Source organism: Sebastes umbrosus, chromosome 5 (assembly GCF_015220745.1).
Source record: "Sebastes umbrosus isolate fSebUmb1 chromosome 5, fSebUmb1.pri, whole genome shotgun sequence".
Taxonomy (NCBI): Eukaryota; Metazoa; Chordata; class Actinopteri; order Perciformes; family Sebastidae; genus Sebastes; species Sebastes umbrosus.
The window spans coordinates 17132967-17159362 of NC_051273.1; the positions used below are offsets into that span (position 1 = coordinate 17132967).

The 26396-nt window shown below is 38.5% G+C and overlaps 3 protein-coding genes and 1 long non-coding RNA gene across 5 annotated transcripts; 1 reads left to right on the forward strand and 3 right to left on the reverse strand.

Annotated features, from left to right (window-relative positions):
- Positions 1–648: 648 nt before the first annotated feature.
- On the reverse strand, positions 649–8148 carry tax1bp3 (Tax1 (human T-cell leukemia virus type I) binding protein 3). Its single transcript, XM_037770110.1, has 4 exons — positions 7927–8148; positions 3838–3957; positions 1582–1659; positions 649–1442 (listed from the first exon to the last, which is right to left on the reverse strand). The coding sequence occupies exons 1-4, from the start codon at positions 7966–7968 to the stop codon at positions 1293–1295; spliced, it is 390 nt and encodes a 129-aa protein (XP_037626038.1). The 5' UTR covers positions 7969–8148; the 3' UTR covers positions 649–1292.
- Positions 7361–16031, forward strand: LOC119488440. The gene is made up of 4 exons (XR_005206974.1): positions 7361–7483; positions 9394–9535; positions 13888–14123; positions 15900–16031. It is a non-coding gene; the product is annotated as an uncharacterized LOC119488440 (long non-coding RNA).
- hsh2d (hematopoietic SH2 domain containing) lies at positions 11019–16690 on the reverse strand. Of its 2 annotated transcripts, XM_037770109.1 has the most exons (6): positions 16631–16690; positions 15934–16124; positions 14174–14263; positions 13878–14043; positions 12743–12994; positions 11019–11904 (listed from the first exon to the last, which is right to left on the reverse strand). In XM_037770109.1, the coding sequence occupies exons 2-6, from the start codon at positions 16059–16061 to the stop codon at positions 11452–11454; spliced, it is 1089 nt and encodes a 362-aa protein (XP_037626037.1). In that variant the 5' UTR covers positions 16062–16124; positions 16631–16690; the 3' UTR covers positions 11019–11451. The 2 variants fall into 2 exon arrangements, with proteins under 2 accessions (XP_037626037.1, XP_037626036.1); XM_037770108.1 differs by lacking the exon at positions 16631–16690 and having other exon boundaries at positions 15934–16158.
- Positions 16691–18214: 1524 nt separating this feature from the next.
- On the reverse strand, positions 18215–26317 carry LOC119488326 (ras-related protein Rab-8A-like). Its single transcript, XM_037769889.1, has 8 exons — positions 26133–26317; positions 24965–25025; positions 22868–22928; positions 22310–22387; positions 22033–22122; positions 21844–21909; positions 21043–21093; positions 18215–20930 (listed from the first exon to the last, which is right to left on the reverse strand). Exons 1-8 carry the CDS (start codon positions 26254–26256, stop codon positions 20841–20843), a joined length of 621 nt encoding a protein of 206 aa, XP_037625817.1. The 5' UTR covers positions 26257–26317; the 3' UTR covers positions 18215–20840.
- Positions 26318–26396: the final 79 nt, after the last annotated feature.

The following is a 26396-nucleotide window of genomic DNA, read 5'->3' on the forward strand; positions in this document are numbered from 1 at the left end:
CCTCTTTAATGACACAATAAACACCAATGAACATTCTTGATGTATCTAAACCATCAAGACCAACTTTGGTCAGCTGTAGGTAAAAAGGATCAATAACTATGATTGCTCCCAAAGAACTCGTATCAAGCGTGGATTGAGGATATTTGGCAAATACCTCCAACGTGGGAATGAATCAACAATGCTGGGTAGTTTAAAGTTCATGTGTAGTGGAGAGATACAGAAGCTTTATTTAACAAAAGGTCTTCAAAAAAACTAATTTCAGCTCGTTTTTGTTCAAAAATCAAAACAAGCAAACTAATTATAGTAATTATTATGAATACCTGCATAAACTGTTACTAGTGTTTAATCCTTAACAATTCTTTTCATACACCATTTGGATAAAAAATGATCATGTGAGTTTTGGAGCACTTCTCTGAATGTGAAAAGGTCGACAATAACTTGATGCCAAAAGTGGATCTTAAAGGGGACGGGACATATCATGCTCATTTTCAGGTTCATACTTGTATTTTCGGTTTCTACTAGCACATGTTTACATTCTTAAATGGTGAGAAAACACATTATTTTCCTCATACTGTCTGCCTGAATATACCTGTATTCACCCTCTGTCAGAAACGCTCCGTTTTAGCGCCTGTCTCTTTAAGACCCCCTCCAGAAAAAGCCCAGTCTGCTCTGATTGGCTTGAGAGAAAAATATGGTGCACCTTTGCAAAGGTCGTTCTCAAGCTGTGGGTGATATATTCTAATGAGCCTGCATGTGACATAAGAAGGGGATCTGAACGTTTTCTGATCCAGGCAGCTGACAAAAAACTGCCTGGGTTGTCTGATTTCACAGTTTGTGGGTTGGTAGGCACTGAAAACGTGAGTTTTTTATGATATTTCCCCTTTAAGATTTATTACTGAAAATCAATTCTCTTTATCATACTCTCACGGTGAATTCTTCTTTTAACTCAAGAACAGATTAAATGTATTTAAGCCCTCTAGATCTGAATAAAGTTTTGGATTGCTCCATATTTCAGAAAAAATATGCTACAAAGATATATAAAGTAAAGCAAATAACTTTGAGATGAGTAGGAGTGTGTATGGAAAGAAAGGGCACCCTCTAATTGTCCATTGACTGCCCTGTGCAGCCTCGGGCATCTGCATAAGTCACCTAGATATTAAAGGATCTGGTCTGCTTAATATTTTTGCACTGACATGGTTATAAAGGCCACAGTGACACCATCATCTGAATGTGTTGCAGTGTTGGGTCCTTGGTTATTGCATTAGTCTGTGGTTGTAAGTAGTGTCACTACATTACTGCCTGGGGTAACATCCCTTAGATTGTTTGACGGCTTCCTCCAACGACTTCCTGGTCACCAGTAGCCGCACCACGTCCTCCTTCTTCGTGGTTAGTCTTTTACGAGCCTTGTCGTGGGTCACCATGGTCATATCCCAGCCGTTCACCTGCGAGGAAGAAAAGGATTTTGTTTCAGAAAGCTGTAGACATTTTCTCTCAAACAGCGGTGATGCACAGCTCCTATCTGACTCTCTAGTGTACACATGGTGCCATCTTGTGGATCCAAAGCTCTGTTTCACTACACACCTGCATTATTTTGTCTCCCATCCTCAGGCCTGCCTCGTCTGCCGGTCCTCCAGGTGTTATCCTTGTCACGTAGATGCCCTTTGGACAACACAAACACATTCACTATCTCATATGATCATATATGAAATACAGACCTCCAACAAATTAAGAAAAGGGCACCTCAAAAATATGAAATAACATCCGACAAACATAAATAGCACATCAGACTTGCTGTACTCTTACTGTACTATAATATAGTCTCTCTGATTTGATCGTAATCCTTGGGACTCTTCTTCTTCTTTCACTGTTCGAGTATTACTATTAATTAATTCTATTGAATTTAATTGGTAGCACAACCTGGGGTGAGTTAGAGACCGTTTACATGTTGCTTCTAAAAATGCGTGGTAAACGCCGGCCGTGCCACTTTCATCCTTTTATCTAAGGTGCTTGGAGTTTGCGCTCTGTTGTGCCTGCCATTACTAGCAGTAAAAGCCTCACTGACTAAACTAAACAAAGTCAAAACAAAGATAACTTGATGTCCAGCACTATAAATCCCTCACACACTCGATTTCTTTGTGGAAAAAGTCTTCAGTTTTGCTAACCTTTCAACTGGATGTTGTGACATTCTTGAGCGGAAAGGGTGAAGCAAATTCTGTGGAGCTGTTTGGTTAATTCTTGCGGTGCACTTGCTGCTTTCGATCCATCTTGGATGTGCCGCGGACGCGTCCAAAAAAAAACTGGTGCCCCACGTTTGAGCGTGCCTTCCGCGCGTCTACATTGACAACAATGGATTTGAGGGTGCAAAAAACTGCGGCATGTGGCCCGGCCCTAAATTGCGAAAACCATCAGAATATGTGTCTGGGAAAATACTCCATATTATCAACATTGTGAAAGTAACACATTGTTTTATTTTAACTTAATTATCTTAATTTAAATCCCTTTTTTTCTGTAACCTCTTACTATTACAAACAAGCAAATTGGGATGATCACAAGATGGCTTTAAAATGTGTTTATAACTTTGATGAGGGAAAATTCAGCCCAAGAAGACGATAGGTTGACAGTTTATACAAGCTGCAATAACTCAATGTCTTGAGCAAATACAAGAGTCTGATGCTGATTAATATTCATGATTATATTAATACAAGTGGTTTATAATATCCAGCAAATAGACTCCAAAACTAGGACTGCAACTAACCATTATTTGGATTAATCAGAATTATTTTCTTGATTAATCGTTCAGTCTATAAAATGTCAGAAAATTGTGAAAAATGCCCGTCACAAATAACTTGTTTCGTTCCACCAACAGTCCAAAGTCAAAGATATTAAACTGACAATGAAATGAAACAGAAAAAGGAGAAAAATACTGTAAGAAGTTGGAACCAACACATTTTTGGCATGTTTGCTTTATTAATGACCTAAACGCTAACATGTCAGCACTAAACTTTCTTTTTTTGTCCTGCTTGCCTGCAATGTTGTTTTACGTGTATAAATGTCACTACTGCTTCTACAGCTTTTAACAACTGTGTGTCCTTTTCCAACATTTAAACTGCATGCACAGTTTTGTATTTTTGTTCTGATGTATTTTAGGAAGACTTTTGTGACACCTTGGCCAGGGACAGCAGATGAAAAATAGCCCTTCGTCTAATTCCGGCATTTTTGATACCATGTGTATTTATAAATTAAAACTGTCCCTTTAAAAAAAATTTAAATAGGAAATTTTCAGTACTTTGTGGAACAGAAAATGAGACAAAAGTCTATGGTTCTTTTAAGGATAAGTGTTACGTGTTATACATGAGATAAGAGCATCCACTCTGTGGGAATGTTCCAATAATAAAAATGTCAAGAATATCTAAAGGAAAGCCTAAAAGGTTAAAAGGTAGAAGCCAATATCTTAACTTATCATTCCTCTATAACAAGGTGTCTGTGCCTGGCATGAGTTGGCACATTTCCATCTCTCCAGCTCACACAGTATACAGTCAGCAGGTAAGACCGGACTTTGTGTAAACCTGCAGCAGTATTCCTTTCTATGACATCAGTGAGGTGAGTCTGGTTTGTTCCCACCTGAGGCTGCGGGTAATGTGTTCAGGCCTGTCCTGAACCTGAGCACTGCTTTAGTACCACTGTGCTTCAACAGATCAGGGATGTATGAAGACAATGTCTTTATCAATAAAGAAGTAGTAATTTTGTCACCATCACTCACCCCTGGCTGTACCAATTCACTGCATGCAAATGCAGTACATACACTGCTGACGGCCACACATACACGCATAGACTTACTTTGTCAGTTTTGTCATCAGAGAAGGGGTTCTGTCCAGGGTCCTGGTCTATCCCTCCTCCGATGCTGAAGCCCAGGATCAGATGATCTCCGTCCCGCAACTTCTGGATCTGAATCCGTTGCTGTTAGACAGAAAAAAAGTAAATCAGATCCATCTTCATATCATGCGGCAGCCCGGCCAATTTATAAACCCTGACACACAAAATACATTCAGTAGTTTACAACTATGACCCTGATCAGGAAACCAGTGGACTTTGGATACTGGCTCACTGGCATAAAACCATCACTGCCAAACTGATATTGATTTGTCTCAAAAATAAAAGCACAAAAATTGCACATTTTTCAAGGAAATGTGTCACTCTGAGTGCTCTTATGTGGTAACCTACCTATTCAGCCAGGGCTTTGATTATGATTGATTATTATTTTATTCACTTATTCTATTATATTTAAGTTGTGTGATTTATTCTATTTCATTGTTATTTTATTAATCACTTATTTTATTATATTTACATTGTATAATGTTATTCTATTTTATTGTTATTTTATGCATCACTTATTTTATTGTATTTAAGTTGTATAATTTTATTCTATTTTATTGTTATTTTATTAATCTAGTTTTTACTTCACACTGTTTTACTATTACCGTTATTATAGATTTTAATTATATTTTATTAAATTTTCATAATTTTATTGTCTCGCATGCATTGGTCTCAAATGATTAAATTGTTAAATTGCTCAATTGTTTTGTCTTTTCTGTTGTTTTCACAGTCCACACTTGTTCTGTCTTATTTTCGGCATGTCGGTCATCTGTGAAGCACTTTGAGCTGCACTAACCTGTATGAAAGGTGCAACAGTCTAGAAAATACTTTGCAAAATGCAAAAGAAAAGCAGGAAAAAGACTGATTACAGCCAAGTTACCATCCAGTGAGGCGCTGATTTATCCACTACAGACACATTTCAACGCATGACAAATGGTGGTTTCAGAGGCCGCTCCCCAGTGATTGAAGTCCACACTGGAACAGAGACTTCATTAGTGAAGCCCTGCCCTTGACACTGACAAGCAGCTGCAGGCTCACTAACCACCAGATGGATGGATGACTCTGACAGTGGCGCTCCTCACAACTCTCCTCGACACAAAGACCGCCTGTGTGTGTGCTGATGAATAACCAGACATTCTCTGAGTGGTGTGGCTGATACAATGAAGTCTGAGGATGTCTGGAACTTCGTTAACATACTGAGTCAGTCAGTCAGGACTTGCCGGCATACAACACATTAAAAAGAGGTTTATAAGCCTGCATTCACACCAGATCCGGCGGTGTGGCGAAAACGCAAAGTCCTCCCATGTATTTTGAATGTAGGTAGTGAGTTTGGGCTGCGGTTTGTTGAGAAAAACGCAGCAGCCTGTGGCAGAAAAGTAGTAACAGAATCAACTTTTGGAGAAACGCAACCCGACGTCACGCTTTATCATGCGTTGCAGGGATTTGCCGCAGGGTTGTGCGGCAGTGTGGGAGGGAGAGTTACTTTAATGGTCCATTGACTGCAACAGTTAACGTCTTTTGTTCCCTCATGGTTGGGTTGTACAGCTTTGGATTGACGTTTACATGATTAGCCACCGCAGCGTGACGTCGGGTTGCGTTTCTTCAAAAGTTGTTTCTGTTTCTACTTTTCTGCCGCAAGCCGCTATGTTTTATTTCAGCACTCTCTGCGGCCGCCGCAGCCCAAACGTACTACCCCCCCGTTCAAAATGAATGGGAAGACTTGTTCACCACCGGATCGGGTATGAATGCAGCCTTAAAGCCTGACTGGTAGACCTTCTATCACTCTATCATCAAAAATATTAAACCATAAATATGACACTACTTGTTTCTATATGTGGACCGAGAGGAGATGATGTTTAATCAAACCCTATTAGTATTAATTTTTGGAAATTTATATCAGACCAATAACATGGGCTGTCCAATAAATAGGCTGATATTACATTATTTATTTATGTACATATATATGTCAGCTAACAAGAAACAAGAAACTGCAGTCCAGAAATGCCTAAAATAATTGTGTAGAGTATTGTGGTATATTTTGGGGTCATTTAGAGAGAGTGTCTTCATTACATTGTTTTTCAACCAGGACATTAGTTTGTATTTCAACTGTAAGAGTCCCACTCAGTACATGTCTTCTCAACTCTAACTACAATGTAAAAAAATAATAATATTGGCTGATATGTTGTAATAAATTAGCTGATATAACTCTTGAATATCAAGTCAGTATCTGCCTCAATAATACAGCATTAGTCAGGCTATAATAATATATCACTTCTTTGATAGTCAAGCCTGTCTGTCTGACTGAAGGAAGTACGCCTGATATTCATAAAGCATATATTGTTGACTTAAGTTTTTACTAGGGAGCAACACAGTGCTGCTTCCATTTATTTGTACAAGCACTTGCCAAGTTAAATCTCTGTGATATACAAATTTAATTGTCCTTTTTATTGATAGTGGATGACACACAATAAGGAAATTAACCTGCATGCACCCCACCCTTCACATGCTATCTTTGCAACTCCTGACCATATCTACCACCTCTTTGGCTTAACCATATTTGCAATTGTGACGATTCCTGCATCATTACACGGCACCGCAATAATACAATTTAATTCAACTGCACTTTATAGTCTGTAACTTTGCATTAAAGTAGTCAACCAAGGAACATAAAGTCGGAAAGAAAAGTTTGGAAATCTGTGTTTGGTGGATTATTTCTCTGTTGTTACAATGCTAATTGGCATTGTTTTTTACATCGTTGGAAAGCCTGTTTATTCACCTTCACAATGATGTCCTACTTGTAAGGATCATGCATTTGTGGGATGAGCAGCACAGCTGATTATGTGGGTAAAACACCCAAGAAAAATTTGCCAAAATGCTCTGCCAATGGTAAACAGTGTATTCTCCTGTTGGTATTGAGGAGGAGGTGCCAGGCTGTTGTGGCTGCGTATGGATCTTCCACCGCTACTGAGGCTCCTGACGGTGTATTAAATGAATAAAGTGTAAAAATTGCCAATATGTCTTGTTTGTTCCTTGTTACTGATAGAGAGTTCAATCATCCAATCCACCAAACAACTCAAAACAAGAGTCAACACCAACAGGAGAATACACTGTTTACCATTGACTCTTGTTTTGAGTTGTTTGGTGGATTGGATGATTGAACTCTATCAGTAACAAGGAACAAACAAGACATATTGGCAATTTTACACTTTATTCATTTAATACACCATCAGGAGCCTCAGTAGCGGTGGAAGATCCATACGCAGCCACAACAGCCTGGCACCTCCTCCTCAATACCAACAGGAGAATACACTGTTTACCAATGGCAGAGCATTTTGGCAATTTTTTCTTGGGCACTACCCACATAATCAGCTGTGCTGCTCATCCCACAAATGCATGATCCTTACAAGTTGGACATCATTGTGAAGGTAAATAAACAGGCTTTCCAACGATGTAAAATACAATGCCAATTAGCATTGTAACAACAGAGAAATAATCCACCAAACACAAGTTTCCTAACTTTTTTTTCCGAGTTTATATTCCTTGAAGTCAACCGGAAGACTGAACCACACCGATGGTGACGCCCATCTGTAGAGAGCAGTGAGTTGACAAGGTAACTCGATAAATTGATCAGTTTGTGGTGTGCTAGCATTAAGATGTAATAGCCTCTCTTCAGGTTAAGACTTTCATACTGCAACACTTTGCTTTGTAAAGTGAGAAAACGTGCAGAATAAAGTCTGTAATTGCCCTCCCGGTAAAGCTTATCTCTCTTTACCGTAAAGTTCAGAGAAAAGGCGCACCCAAACTTTATAGAGGCGTCTCACGGAGAGATGTGACGGCTACTAGCTTCTGTTGTGTAGCACTTCAAGCGAAACAAATGAAGTAATGTTACAGTTGATACAGCTAGCTAACATTATGGAGCGCATTATGACCAGCTAACAGGAGTTAGTTCAGAGTTTCGTGCTGGTTTATCGCTGTTTACCGGACCAGAAGCGGAACAATAGAGAGCCGCTGAATGGACACAGCCCTAATAATATAACCCCCCAAACTACTCACCACTACAGCGGTCAACGGCTGTCCCGGGACGAAAGTACACATTATGTCGCTACGACGTTTAGGCAAATAAAACAAATTGTAGAAACTTGCAACAACTGTTGTTGAAGTGACAGAAAAGAGGTTTCGACAGTGGGAGAACTTCCCAGATTACTCTTCAGGAGTAAAGCAGCAGGCTGATCCCTGGATGGAAACCAACGGCTTCCGAGGTGACGTCACCGCGCCCCCCAGCCTAGCAGCTCTGCGTGTTTTGTAGCCCGGGGTAGCCAGGGCGGGCGGGCGGTGTTTAACGTCTCCTCCACTGACTCTGTAAGGACACGAGGTACAAATCAAACTCTCCAGGGATTGGATGAAGGTAACACAGTTTATAGTCTAAGTGTATAGTATATAAGTCTAATGCAGTGAGGGCAAAAGTGCAAATGTACAACGGAGTGTTAGGGCCACATTGAGGTAAAAACATCTGATATTTGAGATTTCCAGAAACAAGAATAAAGTCATAACTTTACGAGAACAAAAGTCGTAATATTACGAGAATAAAGTCATAACTTTACGAGAAAAAAAGTCGTAATATTACGAGAATAAAGTCATAACTTAACGAGAAAAAAAGTCGAAATATTACGAGAATAAAGTCATAACTTAACGAGAACAAAAGTCGTAATATTACGAGAATAAAGTCATAACTTAACGAGAACAAAAGTCGTAATATTACAAGAATAAAGTCATAACTTAACGAGAACAAAAGTCGTAATATTACGAGAATAATGTCATAACTTTGCGAGAAAAACAGTCGTAATATTACGAGAATAAAGTCATAACTTAACGAGAACAAAAGTTGTAATATTACGAGAATAAAGTCATAACTTAACGAGAACAAAAGTTGTAATATTACGAGAATAAAGTCATAACTTTACGAGAAAAAAAGTCGAAATATTACGAGAATAAAGTCATAACTTTACGAGAAAAAGAGTCGTAATATTACGAGAATAATGTCATAACTTTGCGAGAAAAACAGTCGTAATATTACGAGAATAAAGTCATAATTTATGAGAAAAAAAGTAACACGTCAAATTACTACTTTATAATATTATGACTTTATTCTCATAATACTACGACTTTTTTTCTCGTAAACCTAGTCTGACTTTATTCTCATAATATTACAACTTCTTTTTCTCGTAAACTTCTGACTTTATTCTCATATAACTACGACTTTTTTTCTCGTAAACTTCTGACTTTATTCTCATAATTTTACAACTTTTTTTTCTCGTAAACCTATGACTTTATTCTCGTTATATTATGAATTTATTCTCATAATATTATGACTTTATTTTCGAAATCTCAGATTTTTTTTTTTCCTCAATGTGGCCCTAATAATCCGTCGTACCGTCGTACATTAGACCTACAACAATGATAAATAAAAATGAAAATGTAAACAATAAACAGTTATTCATTTCCATTTTTATAAATCCACAGGGAGCCACTGGAGAGGGGCTAAAGAGCAGCAGGTGGCTCCAGAACCGCAGGTTGCTGACCCCTGCCTTAAAAGGAACTGGCAAATAGTGACCTCCTTTATGATCCTACATAGTCCATCTATCTACTTTACAAAATATTCTGAGTAAGTACTATTTATGTACTTGTACTTTTGGAAAAAAAAATATATTTTACCCCCCAAAAATCACATTCATACTGTGTATGTTGTCAACTTTCAATAAACATTCAATTGGACAGGAACTGTTTTGTTGGTTGGCTTTACTTTTGACCTCTTTATTTTCCAAATTACATATCTAGTTGGTATGGAAGCCAATTACCACCAGGAAAAAGAAAAAAAAAAGTCAAAAAAGTTAAATGATTAAAAATCATTAGAATAAACATTCATAATTATGACATAGTTATATTATATTTAGGGCTGTCAATTGATTTAAATATTTAATCACGATTGTCCAAACATGTACAGAAAATGTACCTTAAAGTGAGATTTGTCAAGTATTTAATACTCTTATCAACATGGAAGTGTGCAAATATGCTGCTTTATGCAAACGCATGTATATATTTATTATTGGAAATCAATTAACAACACAAAACAATGACAGATATTGTCCAGAAACCCTCACAGGTACTGCATTTAGCATAAAAAATGTGCTCAAATCATAACATGGTAAACTGCAGCCCAACAGGCAACAACAGCTGTCAGTGTGTCAGTGTGCTGACTTGACTATGACTTGCCCCAAACTGCATGTGATTATCATAAAGTGGGCATGTCTGTAAAGGGGAGACTCGTGGGTACACATAGAACCCATTTTCATTCACAAATCTTGAGGTCAGAGGTCAAGGGACCCCTTTGAAAATGGCCCTGACAGTTTTTCCTCGCCAAAATTTAGCGCAAGTTTAGAGCGTTATTTAACCTTCTAGTATGAAAGGATGGGTACCAATGGATTCCTTAGATTTTTCTAGTTTCATATGATAACAGTATCTTCACTCTAGCTTAAAAACTGAGCCCGCTACAACCTCCAGAAGATCGATTACGTTAATGCGTAAAGCAATTAGTGGTGTTAAAATGAATCTGTGTTAATCTTGTCTGTTACCCTTTTAGGGTACTTTATATTTATACTCCACTACATTTCAGAAGAATAATATATTGAGCTGCACTTCCATTTTTAACATCTACAGTTACATTTCATATTGATACAAAACACGTGTTCAGATTATGAAATTTGCTGCATTGGCTTAAGTAAAAAATTAAAAGCAGATTTGAAATTGCATAATTTGACATTGTGGTATTACATAAAGGATCATATGTGGTTTACTGCCACTAGATGGTAGACTATAATGAGACATGTGTTTTCTATTAGTTAAGTATGGAGGGCTCTGGACTGATTTGACTACCATACACCATATAATCTGAACCACTGACATCCTTTTGTATGGTAAAAAATATCAACAGAAGAATGACTCAACAGTTGATCAAATGATGTTTACCCCTTGTGTGTCCAGATGCCATGTAAAGGTAAACTCACCTGTCTGCCTGTGAAACAAGTTTGACTGATATCTGCATTTCCTTCCAACTTCCCGTATCATGTTACTGATAACAGATCTGCTTCTGATGTTCCAGCATGTCTCCTTTATTCAAAGCAGCTGACGTAAACCATGTACAGTAATATCTGATTTACATGCGCTGCGTCAAACTTCCTCCTGTTTTCCTTTCATACTTTCCATACATTACACTACCAAACAAAGTGGCTAATAACTGGATGCCTATATAGAGAGTATATCTGTTGCATTACTTCTCCTTATGTAACAATGTTTATCTGTATTGTCTCTGTTGAATAAACTAGCAAATAAATAAAAGATGAAGCACTCAAAAGTCACTGGCACTAATCACATTCACATGAGGACAGCAGTTTAACCTGTTTTATAAAGGTTGAAACAATAAATGATTAAACTTCTGTAAGGTTTTAATAAGCAATATGTGAACTATTGCTCCTTTTTTCTTTGTTTGTCCTGCACCCACTTAGGGTTTGATCCATCTGTGAATTATTTTTCTAATGGAGCAGTTGCGTAACAGAAGCCTGGAGCAAAAGGTGGAGGAGGAAGGTACTCGTGAGGTAACCCTCCATCAGTCACGCTCACATCAGTGCGAGCGTAAGAAAATGGTTGAGCGTTGAAGGTGTTCTGGTACTCATTCTCAGCGTTTCCTCTCCTTGGATACACCACATTAACCTCTGTGTACGTGCACTCCTGCGACAAGCTCTTCTTCTTTTGGAATTTCTTCCTGAGGTTCTTCAGGTTGGAAGCGACTGACGGCTTTGCTTCCTGGTTCTTTACAGACTGGATGTTGGTGCCGAGGGGGTTTTCAGTGGCTGTAAGTGAGGAGGGACTCTCAGGTACCTGGTCCTGCTTCAGTGGAGGACCAGAGCTCCGAGCAGGGATCTCCGGAGGCTGGTCGGATGGAGGGTTGTCGGCTGTGTATCTCTTTCTGGTCGCAGGCTGGAGATCATAAACATGAAATGTACAGCACAGAAATGTGTTCCAAAATAAAAGCCTTACATTTCAATGTTAAAGACACTGAAAACTTGCTTTAAATCTTTAAGGTGCTAAATACGGGGCATGCATACGGAGAGCTGCAGCTCGCAGCTAACAACGCTAATCAGTGCAAATAACGGCAAAAGTGCTGACATAGCTAACGGTGTTAACCTGGATTGGAACCGGAGGGCAGGTGCTACGCTTCCGCGATGTTGCCGTCAGTCGGGACGGCGTTATCAGTTGAAACTGTCATATCAGAGTAGTGTAGAGCAGCGGCCGTGAGCTAGCCAGGGGGGCACGCTCACATGCACAAATATGCACTAAAAGCACACGTGGCTGGCCCGTCTATGTCAACAAAGCACGGAGCAGCAAATAGTTGTTTGCTGCTATATTAATGCACTGGATATCGAGTTTAGCACCTTTAAGTAATCATGAGTTAAAAAACTCAGCAAATCTGCTTCATCAGGACTGTGTGGGTGTGTTTTGATCAGATTTAACTGAGGAGCCTCCACAACTTGTCTTGTCTTGTGCACAAAAGTTATCAAAAAACATTTCCCTGCTGAGCCCACTTCAAATCAGTGCAAAAAGCAACAACAGAAACCCAGAAATCTCTCATGGGAATCGACCAAAACTGTTAAAAGTTTAGGAGAAAACCATGTGTTCATATAGGACCTCATCCCCAGCATCTTGTTAACATGATTGGCTGGCGGAGGCAAACAACCGGGAGGAGGTAATTCTAGTTTTAAGAACAGTTTTAGCAGCAGACAATATCTAAAACAATATACGAAGAGATCACGATTACCATGGGTGGGAGAGAGGAGGTGACGTGTGGAAAGTATTCCTCGAAACTGGGGTAAAGTTTGTCTGAAGACAGGACAGCGGAGTCCATCAAGCCATTTGGTCGATAAGGAAGGGTCGGTGGGATATCATCTTCTCCTGATGTTGGGTGGCTCACGCTGGGATGCAGCGAGTTGTTTGGTAGCCGGCTTGTGTTTGGGTTCGGATGTCTTTGTGGAAACAGCAACTCTGCGTAGTCAGTCTGGTCATTCGAGGTCTTCAGTGAGATCAGACAGATAAAGAGAGACAAGAGGAAAACAGAACAAGTTGTGATTGTTTTGTTTTTGCTTGCTGTGCAGGTGGTAAGCAAATAAGCAAATGCTGTGGTTTGGGATGCAGGTGACTCAGTTTTAACTTGAAATGTATGCAGTGTCATTTCCTAAAAGCAAATATGTAGTCCTGGTGTTTAACTGTAATTTAACCTGTTAAAGGAGCAGTGTGTAACATTTTGGGGGATCTATTAGCAGAAATGGAATATAATATTCATTACTATGTTTTCATTAGTGTATAATCACCTGAAACTAAGAATGGTTGTGTTTTCGTTAGCTTAGAATGAGTCCTTCATATCTACATAAGGAGCTGGTCCTCTTCATGGAGTCCGCCATGTTGCTCTGCCATGTTTCTACAGTAGCCCAGAACGGACAAACCAAACACTGGCTCTAGAGAGAGCCTTTCATGTTTTTATGTTACCTGAAGGCCACCGTAGTTCTCCGACATGCTTGTGAAACTGTTGTGGATCGCAGTGTGCACCATGCAACCGTGGTATCGCCAGCCGCCGCCTGACTTCTGTTGCTCCTAAAGTAGTGTTATTATGGTTAAGGATGGCCTCTGAGCGAGGCGAACGGCGTTACCACGATTTTGCAACCGGCAGCTCTTGTTACTACAGTCTTGGAAAGGGAGGAGTGAGCGGAGGGATACTCAGTTGGTTGCAATCTGCAACCACACCACAAGATGCCGCCAAAATCCTACACACTGTACCTTTAAATGAGTTGATATCACATCATACACTTAGTGAGCTAAATAAATACAATGACCTACAAATCACACACACCTATAATATATGGAATGAATGCAGGTAGGATAATAAAACATTTCCTCACCTGTCCACAGGCGACAGTCAGCACCTGGCTGAAAGGCACGATGGGAGTCCTACGGTGAAAGTCCACCAGGTCGTGCAGAGACCGGTGACGCCGTTTCTCCCCTAGTATGATGTAATGACCGTCCTCAAGTGCACTGATCATGAAATGTCTGCAGCGGTCCTCAGCACTGAGGGTCAAAGAGATGGAAAGCTAAAGATTATATGTCAAGAAGAGTGAACAGAGCCGGGCTTTTAACTGTCGGAGTGTGTGAGTATAAACTGTAAAATAAAAGCTTCTTTAATCGTGCAATCACTCACCAGTACGAGAGAGTGTAGCCAATCCGGCTCTCACTGACTCTGATGAGGAAGTAGCCACGAGGCTTGGACATCAGCAGTTCCTCTGATGTCCTGCACAAACAATTAACACGCCCAAATGACCACAAAACAAGACAACCCTTTCACACATGCACTTCTGCAAATAATGTTGCATGAGAACTGGAGATTGGAATTTGTCATTTTAAGATCTGGAGGAAACCGCTCAGTTTCCAACACATAACAAAATGTTTTTACCATGCACGGACGTATCAATTCAAGAGAACGATCTAATCAATACAGGGCGTTAAAGTCTTGTCAGTAAAGTAAACTTGACAGAGTACACCATGCCTTTTCTTAATCCACATAAATCATCCATTATACAGAGTTGTGTACTTTGGGTGTGGAAGAAGCACAAATTAACTATAAATAGAAATCTGCTAAAGGGGTAAAGTCAACCATTCAAGAGGTAAATCTGTGACTTTGTGCATCACAAGTAAACGTGTAATAATCAATGTTTTGTTCTCGTACAGGTAGATAAAAGAAACTGTGGTTTAGTTTTGCTTATTGTCTAAAAATGGAGGAAAAGTAGGAAATCTCTGTTGTCACATGTCTAATTCCCGACACACGTTTTTTGTGGTTTTGATGTTTTATCATCCTTTAAAGCAGCAGTGGGTAGAAATGGAGCAAATATGATTAAAAAACAGTATTTTTTATAAAACGATCACTATATCCTGACAGTAGTGCATGAGACAGGTAATCTGAAAAAAAATCATGTGCCTCTGTGTCCTCCGATGCTCCTAATGGCATCTGCAAGATTTCACAGACAACCAATGAGAGCCGAGCTGGAGTCTGCCATCTTTGAGCAGCTGTCAATCACTCGCAAATTCCAATCAAACATGTCAAATATAAATCAATATTCTGTTACTGTAATGCCTGTTTCTCCCCATGTTGAGATCAGTTGAGGAAATACCAAGCACCGCCCACCAGCCAGAGCAAACTTTCTCATTTTACAGCTAAACAGTACACTACAAGATGTTTCTGAAAACATTTGAGGCGAGAAATAGACATTACAGTAACAGAGAATTGATTCATATTTGATCATCGCTGCCTAGTTTGACCGTTTGATCGGAGTTCGCGAGTTTCGTGAGCAGTGATTGACAGCTTCTTTAGAGACAGCTCGGTTCTAATTGGTTGATTTCCTTCGGCGCTGTGATATCTTGCAAATGCCTTTAGGAGCACAGGAGGAGGCAGAGGTACATGATTTTTTCAGATTATCTGTCTAATACACTACTGTCAGGAGGATATAGTGACCGTTTCATAAAAAAATCACTTATTTTATCATATTCACACAAAGTCACAGACTTCAGCTTTAAAGGAGCATATGCTTTGAGTATATGGGAATAATGTTGACACTTTACTTTTACGTGGTTGCCAAGAATATCTTGAAAAGTTTATATTACTTCCTGAAAATGGACATTTTGGAGATTTAAGATTACTTTTGTTATGTTGAGCACTTGCTCTAGAAAGGAGGTACATATATAAAGTTTTACATTTCCTCTTTTTAATCTGACATTAATATTATATAATACACATGATGCATCCTAAAGACTATACTAGAGCAGTTTTATACTTCACTTAAAACAATCACTGCATGCTGGAACACAACACTGATATCTTTTATCGTGTACGGCTTTTAAAACATGGCTCTCCACATTCCTCCTCCTTACAGATGGCAGACAGCGATAGACTTTGTGAGAACTTACTTCCTGGAAATGATCCCATGAAACCATTCTGGGACGACCCCGTTCCTGATCACAACCCGGAGCTGGGACTCTGTGAACCAGGTCAGAGCATCATGCTGTCCGTGTGGCGATTGACTTCGCTCCATCATCCTGGGACACGGATCATTTAATCCTCCGTTGGGTCTGTTGGGAAATTCACTGAGGAGAAAGACCTGCAAATGCATAATTTACAGCTCAATGAGTCCATTCATAAGATACTTCTACGCAGAGTACAAACTGTACAATACAATACAAACCACCTACCGATATGTGAGCTGTCAGTAAACAAAGATTCCTGCCTTTAGGCTATAATGTGTCATGGATAACTAGCAGATTATGCATTCAAATGCCAATGATTTGATCATTTCTTTTCCTCCTTTAGTTACACATAATGTCACTGAATAAACTATATGGTGTGACGTACTGTTAACATTGTCCCACAGTTGAACTTTTACATAAAAATAAACCCCATAATACATTATTTGTGTTCTAACCATCTTTTTAAACATGATTTACAATACAAAAGCTTAGACATGATTTGATACTATCACTATTTGCATGTTTTACTTGTAAAAACATTTAATTATTGAAGAAGGTTTATTCAATAAATCTTAAAAATGACTTTTGTTTTGTAAATTAAATTCTAAATTAAACATAGCTCACAGCAAAGGTTACTCACCTAGTCTGGCAGCTCTGTGATAAAAGTGACACAGCAGATCTCACGCACCTGACTACTGACTACCTGTCTGCCTGTCAGGGGGAGGAGGCAAAACTCACATTTCTGTGAGGAGCTGGTTAACTCTCACATTTACATAGAACTCTACATCATGTAGCCAAATAACAAAGAAAACATTGTCATATATACTGTAGGTAACAAATTACCCAGCCGTCCTTTATGTGGTCAGACAGGTAAACACTTATCTGTATAAGTGTGACAGTGTACTCAGATTCTAACCTGCATAGATAAGTATATCATAAAGGTGAATGAAATAAAATGAGGTTAAAGTGAACATTTCAGGCTTCAGTCCGGCCCTCTTCAGCCGTTGCTTAAAGTTACATTTGCCCAAGAATCAAATATCAATGTTTACCAACTGTCCAGCTTTATTCCAGTGCCAGGTGTGTATTATGATGCATTCAGCACATATATAAAGAGAAATAATATCTCAACCTCTGTTCTGCAAATACACTGTTTTATTGTCAGAAGAAAGGACTATAGGACACCACACCTTGCCTGTACAATTACATGCAATTGAATAGCAACAAATATTTTTGTGAAGTTTACTTTGTATTTTTTGAGGGAGATTTTGTGATTAGTCAGGGAAGTTTCAATGAGCCTCCCTTTTATGTAATATTAGTGTTGTTGTTTTTTATGAAATAAGAAAGCTGCTGCTCGGCTGATGATTTAATAATATATTAATACTGGACAAATGTGTGCATGATGTGAAAAAGCTTCTCTGACTTCCATCTGCTGTTCTAGTCAGAGAGAGGAACCTCTCACAGACAGGAAGTATCTCAACAATGAAGTTCACGGTCTTTGGCGTTATGATTGTTGGTGATATATTAACTGTTTAATGAAACTTGTTCAATGAAAATTCCTGATAATGCTGGAGAGACGCTTCAGGGAAAGTAAAAGAGCCGGTTAGGGAAGTTTTCCTCCCGAATAATAAACAATTCATTTCTCTGCCGTCAAGCATACCATGTCGCCTTTTGCTTCATTTGTTGATCACATTGAGGAGAACAGAAAAAACGAAGGCACGTGAGACGGTATTAATAACCTACTCTTCCTGTTAGACCAGTAAGACATTTTTTTAAAGGGGACATATCAGGAAAACTCACATTCTCAGTGCTTGTGCACACACATTTGTGTGTCTGGAGTGTTTACCAACCCACAAACTGTGAAATAAGACAACCCAGTCAGTGTGGACTTTGTTTAAATTCAATAACTCTTTTTTTTTTTTTAACCAACTTCACAAATTATTCTTTTAACATTTTATGTACTCAATTGCTAATTTCCCAGAAAGTCAGGTTTGGTCTTCCATATCTTATGGAATAGAATTATATCTTATACATAGAATTTGTTCATGTGCTTATAAAGTGAGTTTTGGATGACAGGTTGATTACATTTTCTGTTTACAAGTCAAAATATTAAACCTAAACAAAACACGCAAAGTAACCGTCCTCATATTGTTTTACATATTTAATCGTCTACATGAATTTCCAAAAATAAAAAAAAGGTGCAAATATAATAAGTTGAACAAACATCTTTTTTTAAGAATCTCATTTTTAATAAATCATCAAAACACATATCTACAAAATGTGTAGATCAATAAGATTTATGAACCTTCAGTACAATCATTGTAGATCTTATTTACAATTGCTGAATTATTTAATTTATTCCTCACGATATAATTTTTAATAATCAGCGATGAAATCCAAATTTAGTCAGGGAATGCTGAAGATATGTTAACATGGCAAAGTCCTAGCTGGCGAGAATTACAAATGACTGAGCTCATTGTACAGATGAAATTTAAGCCAAACTCAAGCCATGAATTTATTTAATCTGTGAGAGCCAGTTAAACCGAAATTGTGCCAAAAGTCCAACCATGTTAACAACGATTTAAATCCACAGGTTAACACCTACGCAGTTACATATTCCATTCAAAGACTCCTCAGCACCGCTAGAAATGATTTGATCTCATCGTAAAACGTCTCAATTAATGGTTCCTATTTTTGCGCCCGAAAACAGCTCAACCGAGCAAAATTTGGAGTGACAGCAGAAAATAAAACAGCAAGGATCCTTTGCACATTCCTAATCTCAAATAAAGCTTGTCAAGTCAAATGTGCAAAGCTTTTTGAGGTTTTCTACGCACCCAGAATGCATAGTTCAGATGGCCGTGTTAATGGGCCAAAACGAGACATGGAGAGAGGAGGGAGAGGAGAGGGAGACTCGTGGGTGAGGGGTGGGTGCATCTGGGATTCCCAAAAACATCAATGGGGATGCAAGTAGCTGGAAAAAGTGAAATATCAATTAACAGGAAGGTTGTAATGGGGGGTAAACATCTCTAAATCAAAGGCCTTCAGTATATTTTCATTATATCAACTCAAAAGACGAGGTTTCAGTGCTCAGATGATTTTAGGAAACCCAGATATTGAAAACTTGTGCATGAATATTCTTTGCTTTCAGTTAAGACTTGCAACAAGCAAAGTCAACAAATGTTAAGAACTTCTTTTTTACAGAAAGGACAAAAAAAAGTGCATAATAATCAATAAGAACATAAAAGGGCACTTTGTCATTTTGGTGCTATGTTTTTTGTTTTCACTCCATAAATACTGCTACAGCACAGCCCCTATCCAAGGCCCAGAAAACAAGCTGTGTACATTGTTCCCCCATTGGAACTGACAACAGGAAGAAAAGTATGAATGCATAAAACAATGATTTCATCATCGCTGGGATTCCTTCTGTGTCACCGTATTGCCTCCAGGTGTCAGAGTCAGGTATTGCTAGTCCAACAGTTGAAGTGCATCAAATAAACCTCTACCCACCAATCACATCTTATCTAGAAATTGCAATACCTAAAATGATGAGGCAGGCCACTACAAAAGCAATCTGTGTGCCCTTAAAACAAGCATACTTGGTCAAGAACCCAGTCTTATTGCAACCGTGTGAGTACTTAAGACAGGCTTAATCTGGGCCCCACACACACACACACACACACACACACACACACATTACATTGCACATCACAAGAGGAATGTTTCAGCCTAAGAAATCAACAGAAAGATGAGTAGAAAAAAGGTGGAACATGTAAACCCCAACGTTGATATGATGAGTAAAATGCGCTGGCACTACTGTTTCCTATGGTGAATCATAATCAATGATATATATTTACATGTTACCTAATGTGGATGTATAAAAGTCAGTACACAAACGTGGTATAATAGTTTGGATTGTACTCTCATTGTCATTATTCGAGAGATGGAGTATATTCAAAATTAGGAAGCCCTTCGGACTAGTAAGTCTTTTCTGGAAGTATAATAGAGTGCTCCAGGGATGATGCATTTTTGTAGATCAACCAGGAAGTTAGCATCGCCCCGGGTCCCTCGACATAAAGCCAATGGGATTTTTCCGTTGGGTTTTGGATTATTGCAGAAAATAAGCTCTGTGGCAAACAAACGTTTATGATACTTTCACGTTTTGTTCAGCAAGATAATCTTCACAAATGAACACCACTCTTGTGATTTTCGGCTGGACCGCAATTACACGACTCACTTGGCCGAGTTGTATTTTATAACGTAGAACAAACAATTAAATCTCTTAAGCTAAACCACAGACCCTTATTTCAGGTATCTAACTAAAAACCCACTCAAAAAAACCATTGATTTTGAGACGAGGGAACCGATAGTGCTACAGTGCTAACTCATTTACAGGTTTATGGACTCATTCCTGCAGCACTCTATTCGGGCTACTTTTATCTAGTGATAAGGATCGAATAAATAAAGACTTCACCAAGTGACACTGACAACAGGTGAAAGAAACCATCTGGGAATCAGACATTATTGTGAGTAGTAACGGTTTGATCGTTTCTAGTGTCTCACAAGGAGGCAGTCTTTAAAAGTCAATAAAATCTAAGGAATGGAGTTGGAATCTAATGAGCAACCGTAAAAAAAAAGAAATCTGATTTAGCATCTAACAGAGGCCACAGTAGTTAGATTCACAGTTGTCAAGGGAACCGAAAGAGTGACAAACGTTTGTTTCTCCTAATAGAGAAAAAAGAGAAGGAGGAAGACAAGTGAAGAGAAGTAAAAGAGAGATCCGAGTGTGCTCTGTCCAGTTCTGTCCAGTGGGGGACACAGTTAAGGCGATGGTGGATGCCGACGCTCCAGGCTCCTCACAGGAGCCGGCAGCGGAAGAAACTGCTCTTCTTGGGTTGTTCTGTAATCTTTACTCCTTGACTGCTGCCCTGCGGGTTGTTGCCCTCCTAAAATACACACAGATGAGAAAACACATTCAATTATGAGAACAGCAAACAAAAAACATGACACAGATACACCGCTGTAACAGCTTTATAACAATCAAGTTTTCATTCTTACCAGCTTCTTGTCCATTTTTGATTTGATGTCTCTGGCGAGGGTTAAGAAGGACTGCAGACAAACACAGGTTAAACAAATTAAATAGTTAAAATTAAACCACATTAATGGTAGTACTCGGTGTCATTGTGTGACTTTGGGGAATCCGAACTAACCAAAGTCACACAATAACACAAACAAACTAACCGGTCGAGGCAGCGGTAGACCAGCAACTCCTGTGTTCTGTGAGGTACAATTACTGTTATTTTCCAATGGAGTCTGGTTGTTTTGGCGGAGCATAGGTAACGGCTTCAGTTCCCCTTCGAAACAAACTGTATAGCTGTCTCACGGCAAGACAAACCGGCAAAAATATTCTAAATACAGCGAACACTTAAACAGTTTTTTTTTTTTTTAGGTGAGCCTTTCTTTTAGGTGGCTAATATAAGTTTTGCTGCCGTCCCTGTCGACAGCAGTACATTGCTTTGCTTCCGTGCGGTAACTCCTGTCTGCTTCTCTAAACTGGTGGCGTGCCGACCGTCATCTACTGTAGGTAATACACTGACTATGAATAAGTACCTCACACAAACCCACTTCAAAACACCCAAACTATCCCTTTAAGGTTTCCTACTTTATTCTGGTTTAATGGTCTACAACCACCATGCACTCTATACATGTATACAGGTCATTATTTCATCTAATCCCTTCTGTGCAGTGAATTACTCAAACACCATGACAAGGACGTAGACAACAATGAACAAAGGCTCAACTCTTCGCAACAATACTTTCAGCTGTGAATGAGTAATCCCAGAAAAAGTGTGAACTCACATTCTCGACGTTGATGTTCGCCTTTGCGCTGGTCTCCATGAACTTGATACCGTACTCCAGCGCCAGCTGACAGCAGGAGAAAAGAGAAGAGAATCGGTGTCAGTGCGATGAGCCAAGATAATAAATATGTACACCAAGAGAGCGAGGATCAAGTGTACTTTTCAAATCAAGTTCTCTTTATCATCCCACCTTCTCTCCTCTGTCTTTGGACACCTGTCGCTTGTCATTGCAATCACATTTGTTCCCGAGGACCATCCTTTCCACATCTGCTGATGCATGCTGCGGATGGTGAACAGACAGGGAAGTGAAAGTAATAAGAGTGTGTTAGATTTACACATACTCTTGAGCTTTTTGTCAAAATAAAATACACTCGAACATGCACACATAACACATAAATATCACTATTTGTACATATGGAGGAGGGCAAATACACACCTAGTCACATTCACTAATATAAAACATTTACCTCTTCTATATTCCGTATCCAGTTCTTGATGTTGTCAAAGGACTTCTCGTTGGTAATGTCATACACTAACATGATGCCCTGGAGAGGAAAAGACATAAATCATTTGAGCAGCCAGACAACAATGAGATCATTCCCTACCAATTCTCATTAGTCCATAGAGACCGACTAGGAAATTAAGAGCCTAATGTGATTTTCTGCTGTCCGTGTCAACTCTCATTAGTGATGGATCACATGGTTTTGCAGCCTCAAGTAAAAGCACGGCACTTGTATAACAAAGGCAACAAGGATCAACTATGTTCCTGAAGTAAAATCTGCATACACAGCCAGTTAAACTTGAACTAAAGGAGTCGCTAGCAAAAATACCATCACAGCGCACTGAGCACACCTCTTATTTCCCAGGTGTGTACAAATATAATAATAACAACAATGCTGGGTGTGGTTCTGGTACAGGTTGATGCTGCAGTGCTGAACACCTGAAGTAGACACCACTTCACCCGTTCAGATCCTAGACATAATCTATACTATTGTCCGAGTTGTTTAGATAGAAATGCAACTTACCATGGCTCCTCTGTAGTAGGCTGTCGTGATGGTCCTGAACCTCTCTTGTCCTGCTGTATCCCTACATAGAAAAGAGTTTGTTTTTATTTTAAACTTTGTCTTGCAGAACCTAGCTAGATTTACCTAGCTAGCTAAATTTCCATCTGTGCAAAAGCAAACAGCCTGGAAGCAAGGGGAAACAGCTAACCTCACAATCAAATCCCTAACTGTCTTATTTTTGTGTTGTGTTGTTATACTGCAAACTAGTCACCATAACTACCACAGCTCGGTTTTGTTGAAAATTGCAAAGCCAGCAACTTTGAGGACACTAACAAACAGTATAACAAACAGTTGTTCAAGAAAGCAGAATCTATCCTGTCTGACTGCACCCACCCCCCGAGTCTAGAGTTTCGGTTTCAGACCTTGCCTTCTGGTTCCTGCTTCAAACACCCACAAAACCAACAGACAGGCCTACAAACCCTTCTCCATACCCTCGACCACGTGTTAAAATAATGCTTTTAATTTATTTTTTACTTACAAACTATTTCTTTACTTTTTATTATCTGTTGTATTTAATTGCCTTTTGTGTGTTTTTGATCTTGTATTATTATGACTCTTTTCATATACAATATACATGTGACAGCACTAGGTTGGATGTTTTCCCCCGGGTTCCAGTCTTTGTGCAACAGTGAGCTAATCACAAGCTACCTCTGTATTGTATACCTCAGATGTTCATCTCATCTAAGCTTTTAAGCAAATACCCCTAAAATATTTCTTTGATATACCAGTTTTTGCAGAGGATATATTGGTGTAAATGTTGTTTCGCGAGTACTCTGTGGACACAGTTACTGTATCTAAACTTTTAAATTTACAAAGAGCTGGTTTTTATTCTATAAAAAATACAAGAGAATCATGAAGTCAACAGCGTTATCAAGAGAGGATACAAAAGTACGTAGTACACAGTTTTAAAGATAGGAAACCTGAGTGTCTTGTTTAATAACAGTGTGAGACAGATTGCTAGGGCTGCATTTAACAATTATTTCCACTGTCGATTAATCTGTTGATTATTTTCTTGATTAATCGATTAGTTGTTTGGTCTATAAAATGTCAGAAAATGGTGAAAAATGTCGATCAATGCTTCCCAAAGTCCAAGATGACATCCTCAAATATTTTGTTTTCAAATTAAAGATATTCAGTTTACTGTCATATAAGAGTAAAGAAACCATAAAAATATTCACATTTAAGAAGCTGGAATCAGAGAATTTGGGCTTTTATTCTTTAAAAAAATTACTCAAACCGATTAATTTAATAGTTGGCGATTAATTTAATAGTTGACAACTAATCAATTAATCGATTAACTGTTGCAGCTCTACAAATTTTAATATAGGAGATAATAGAACCAGATATCAGCCACGGTTATAGTTATTTATCGTATTATATTGCATAATTACAGGATCCCACTGTCATGATTATTCATCTTGATTTAGGTGATATCACATCACCATAACTTAATTTAACAACATGCCACTTTACTTCATGTTGTGCTCCCATAAACTCATTAACTCAGTTTTCAGTTTATTAGATACTCAAAGCTGAAACTAACACAGTCTAATACAACCAGTCTGCAATAAACAATATTGTGTTGGAGGGCTGTTGTATTTGACTGCATTCATTTAAGTTAAATGTACCTAATAAAAGCAACTTAGTTTATTTATCATCCATCAGGAATCTCTCTTCTCCACATACAAGTCAAGTTGTGAAATAATTTTTTTATATTAAATATTTATTAAATATTTTTAAATCTAAAATGAAGGCTTTAGAAGCAGACTATGGCATGCCAATGTTTTTAGCCCCCTTGTTGTACAGCTGACTCCCAGAAAAGTTCCTTTTTGTCCCCCCATTTGTCTTTAGATAGTTCTCTTTTAATGCAAATTTTAGTGTTTGTGAATTGTATTTTATCTCTATTTGCGTCTGTGTCTGTAACTTTGTGTTCTTGCTGCTGACCGTCTTGGCCAGTTCTCCCCTTGGAAAAGAGGTTCTTAATCTCAATGGGACTAACTTGGTTAAGTAAAGGTTAAATAAAAAATAAAATAAAAAATAAAATTGTGACTGTCTTACCATATCTGTAGCTTGATCTTCTTTCCATCTAATTCTATTGTTCTGATCTTGAAATCAATACCTGAGGAAAAAACAAGTCACATATTTCAATATCTTTTTATCTAGTGCAGATATTCACTTAGCATCACATTGACAGTAAGATAACATTAATGTTTGTTTTTTTGAAGCACAGAGTTCAATAATACTTCTGATAACGTTGGCTATGAGGGTGCGAAGTACAGTTCATATGAAAAGTGAAAAGCGTTTTGTAGCTTGTTAGCTCATCTTACCACTGTTAATACTATATATATATCTACTGTTACAGCTTTGTTCATTCATACATGGGCTTTCCAAGTAATCAATCAATAATAATAAACAAAATCAATACCTGAGGAAAAAAAAAGTCATATTAGGTATTAGGTATTCACTTAGCATCCCATTGACAGTAAAATAACATTAATGTTTGTTTTTTGAAGCACAGAGTTCAATAATACTTCTGTAAAGTTTTATATTTTGTTAGCTCATCTTACCACTGTTAATACTATATATATCTACTGTTACAGCTTTGTTCATACATACAGGGGCTTTCCAAGTAATCAATCAATAATTATAAATAAAATCAACACCTGAGGAAAAAAACAAGTCATATTAGATATTCACTTAGATAGATAGATAGATAGATAGATAGATAGACAGATAGATAGATAGATAGATAGTAACTTTATTAATCCCGAGGGAAATTCAAGTTTCCAGCATCAAAGTTCCATAGTGTAAAAACATAGCATCCCATTGACAGTAAGATAACCTTAATGTTTGTTTTATGGAGCACAGTATCTCTGTAACTCTGTTGGCTGTGAGGGTGCGAAGTACAGTTCATATGAAAAGTGACACTGCTAACTAGCTTACACTGACAGTTTTGTAGCTTGTTAGCTCATCTTACCACTGTTAATACCACATATATCTACTGTTACAGCTTTGTTCACACATACAGGGGCTTTCCAAGTTTAACAAGTGGTTAAAATACCACTGTCGTGTCTAGAAAAGCCCCTCTAACAAGCCGGCTGAGCTGCTTCCTGACTACAAGCTATGAATGCTAGCCAGAACAGTTAGCATGAGATTAGCATGTCGGGATGGGCTGTTAACATTCTTTTAAGGTAAAAACAGTATACATAATAAGACTTTTACTAACCTATAGTTGAGATAAACGTTGAGTTGAAGGCATCTTCTGAGAATCTGAATAGCACGCAGGTCTTCCCGACGCCTGAATCGCCGATTAAAAGTAGTTTAAACAAGTAATCGTAAGTCTTCGCCATGTTATTAGCTGAGCTAGCTTTCACTACTACTAACTGCTGCGGATATCCCGCCCGCTGGTTGTTAGGAGAGACAGTGACGTCACCGCTCGTCAGCTGTCTTTGGTCCAATCAGCTGTCACTCTGCTCTGTCGTCGTGGCTC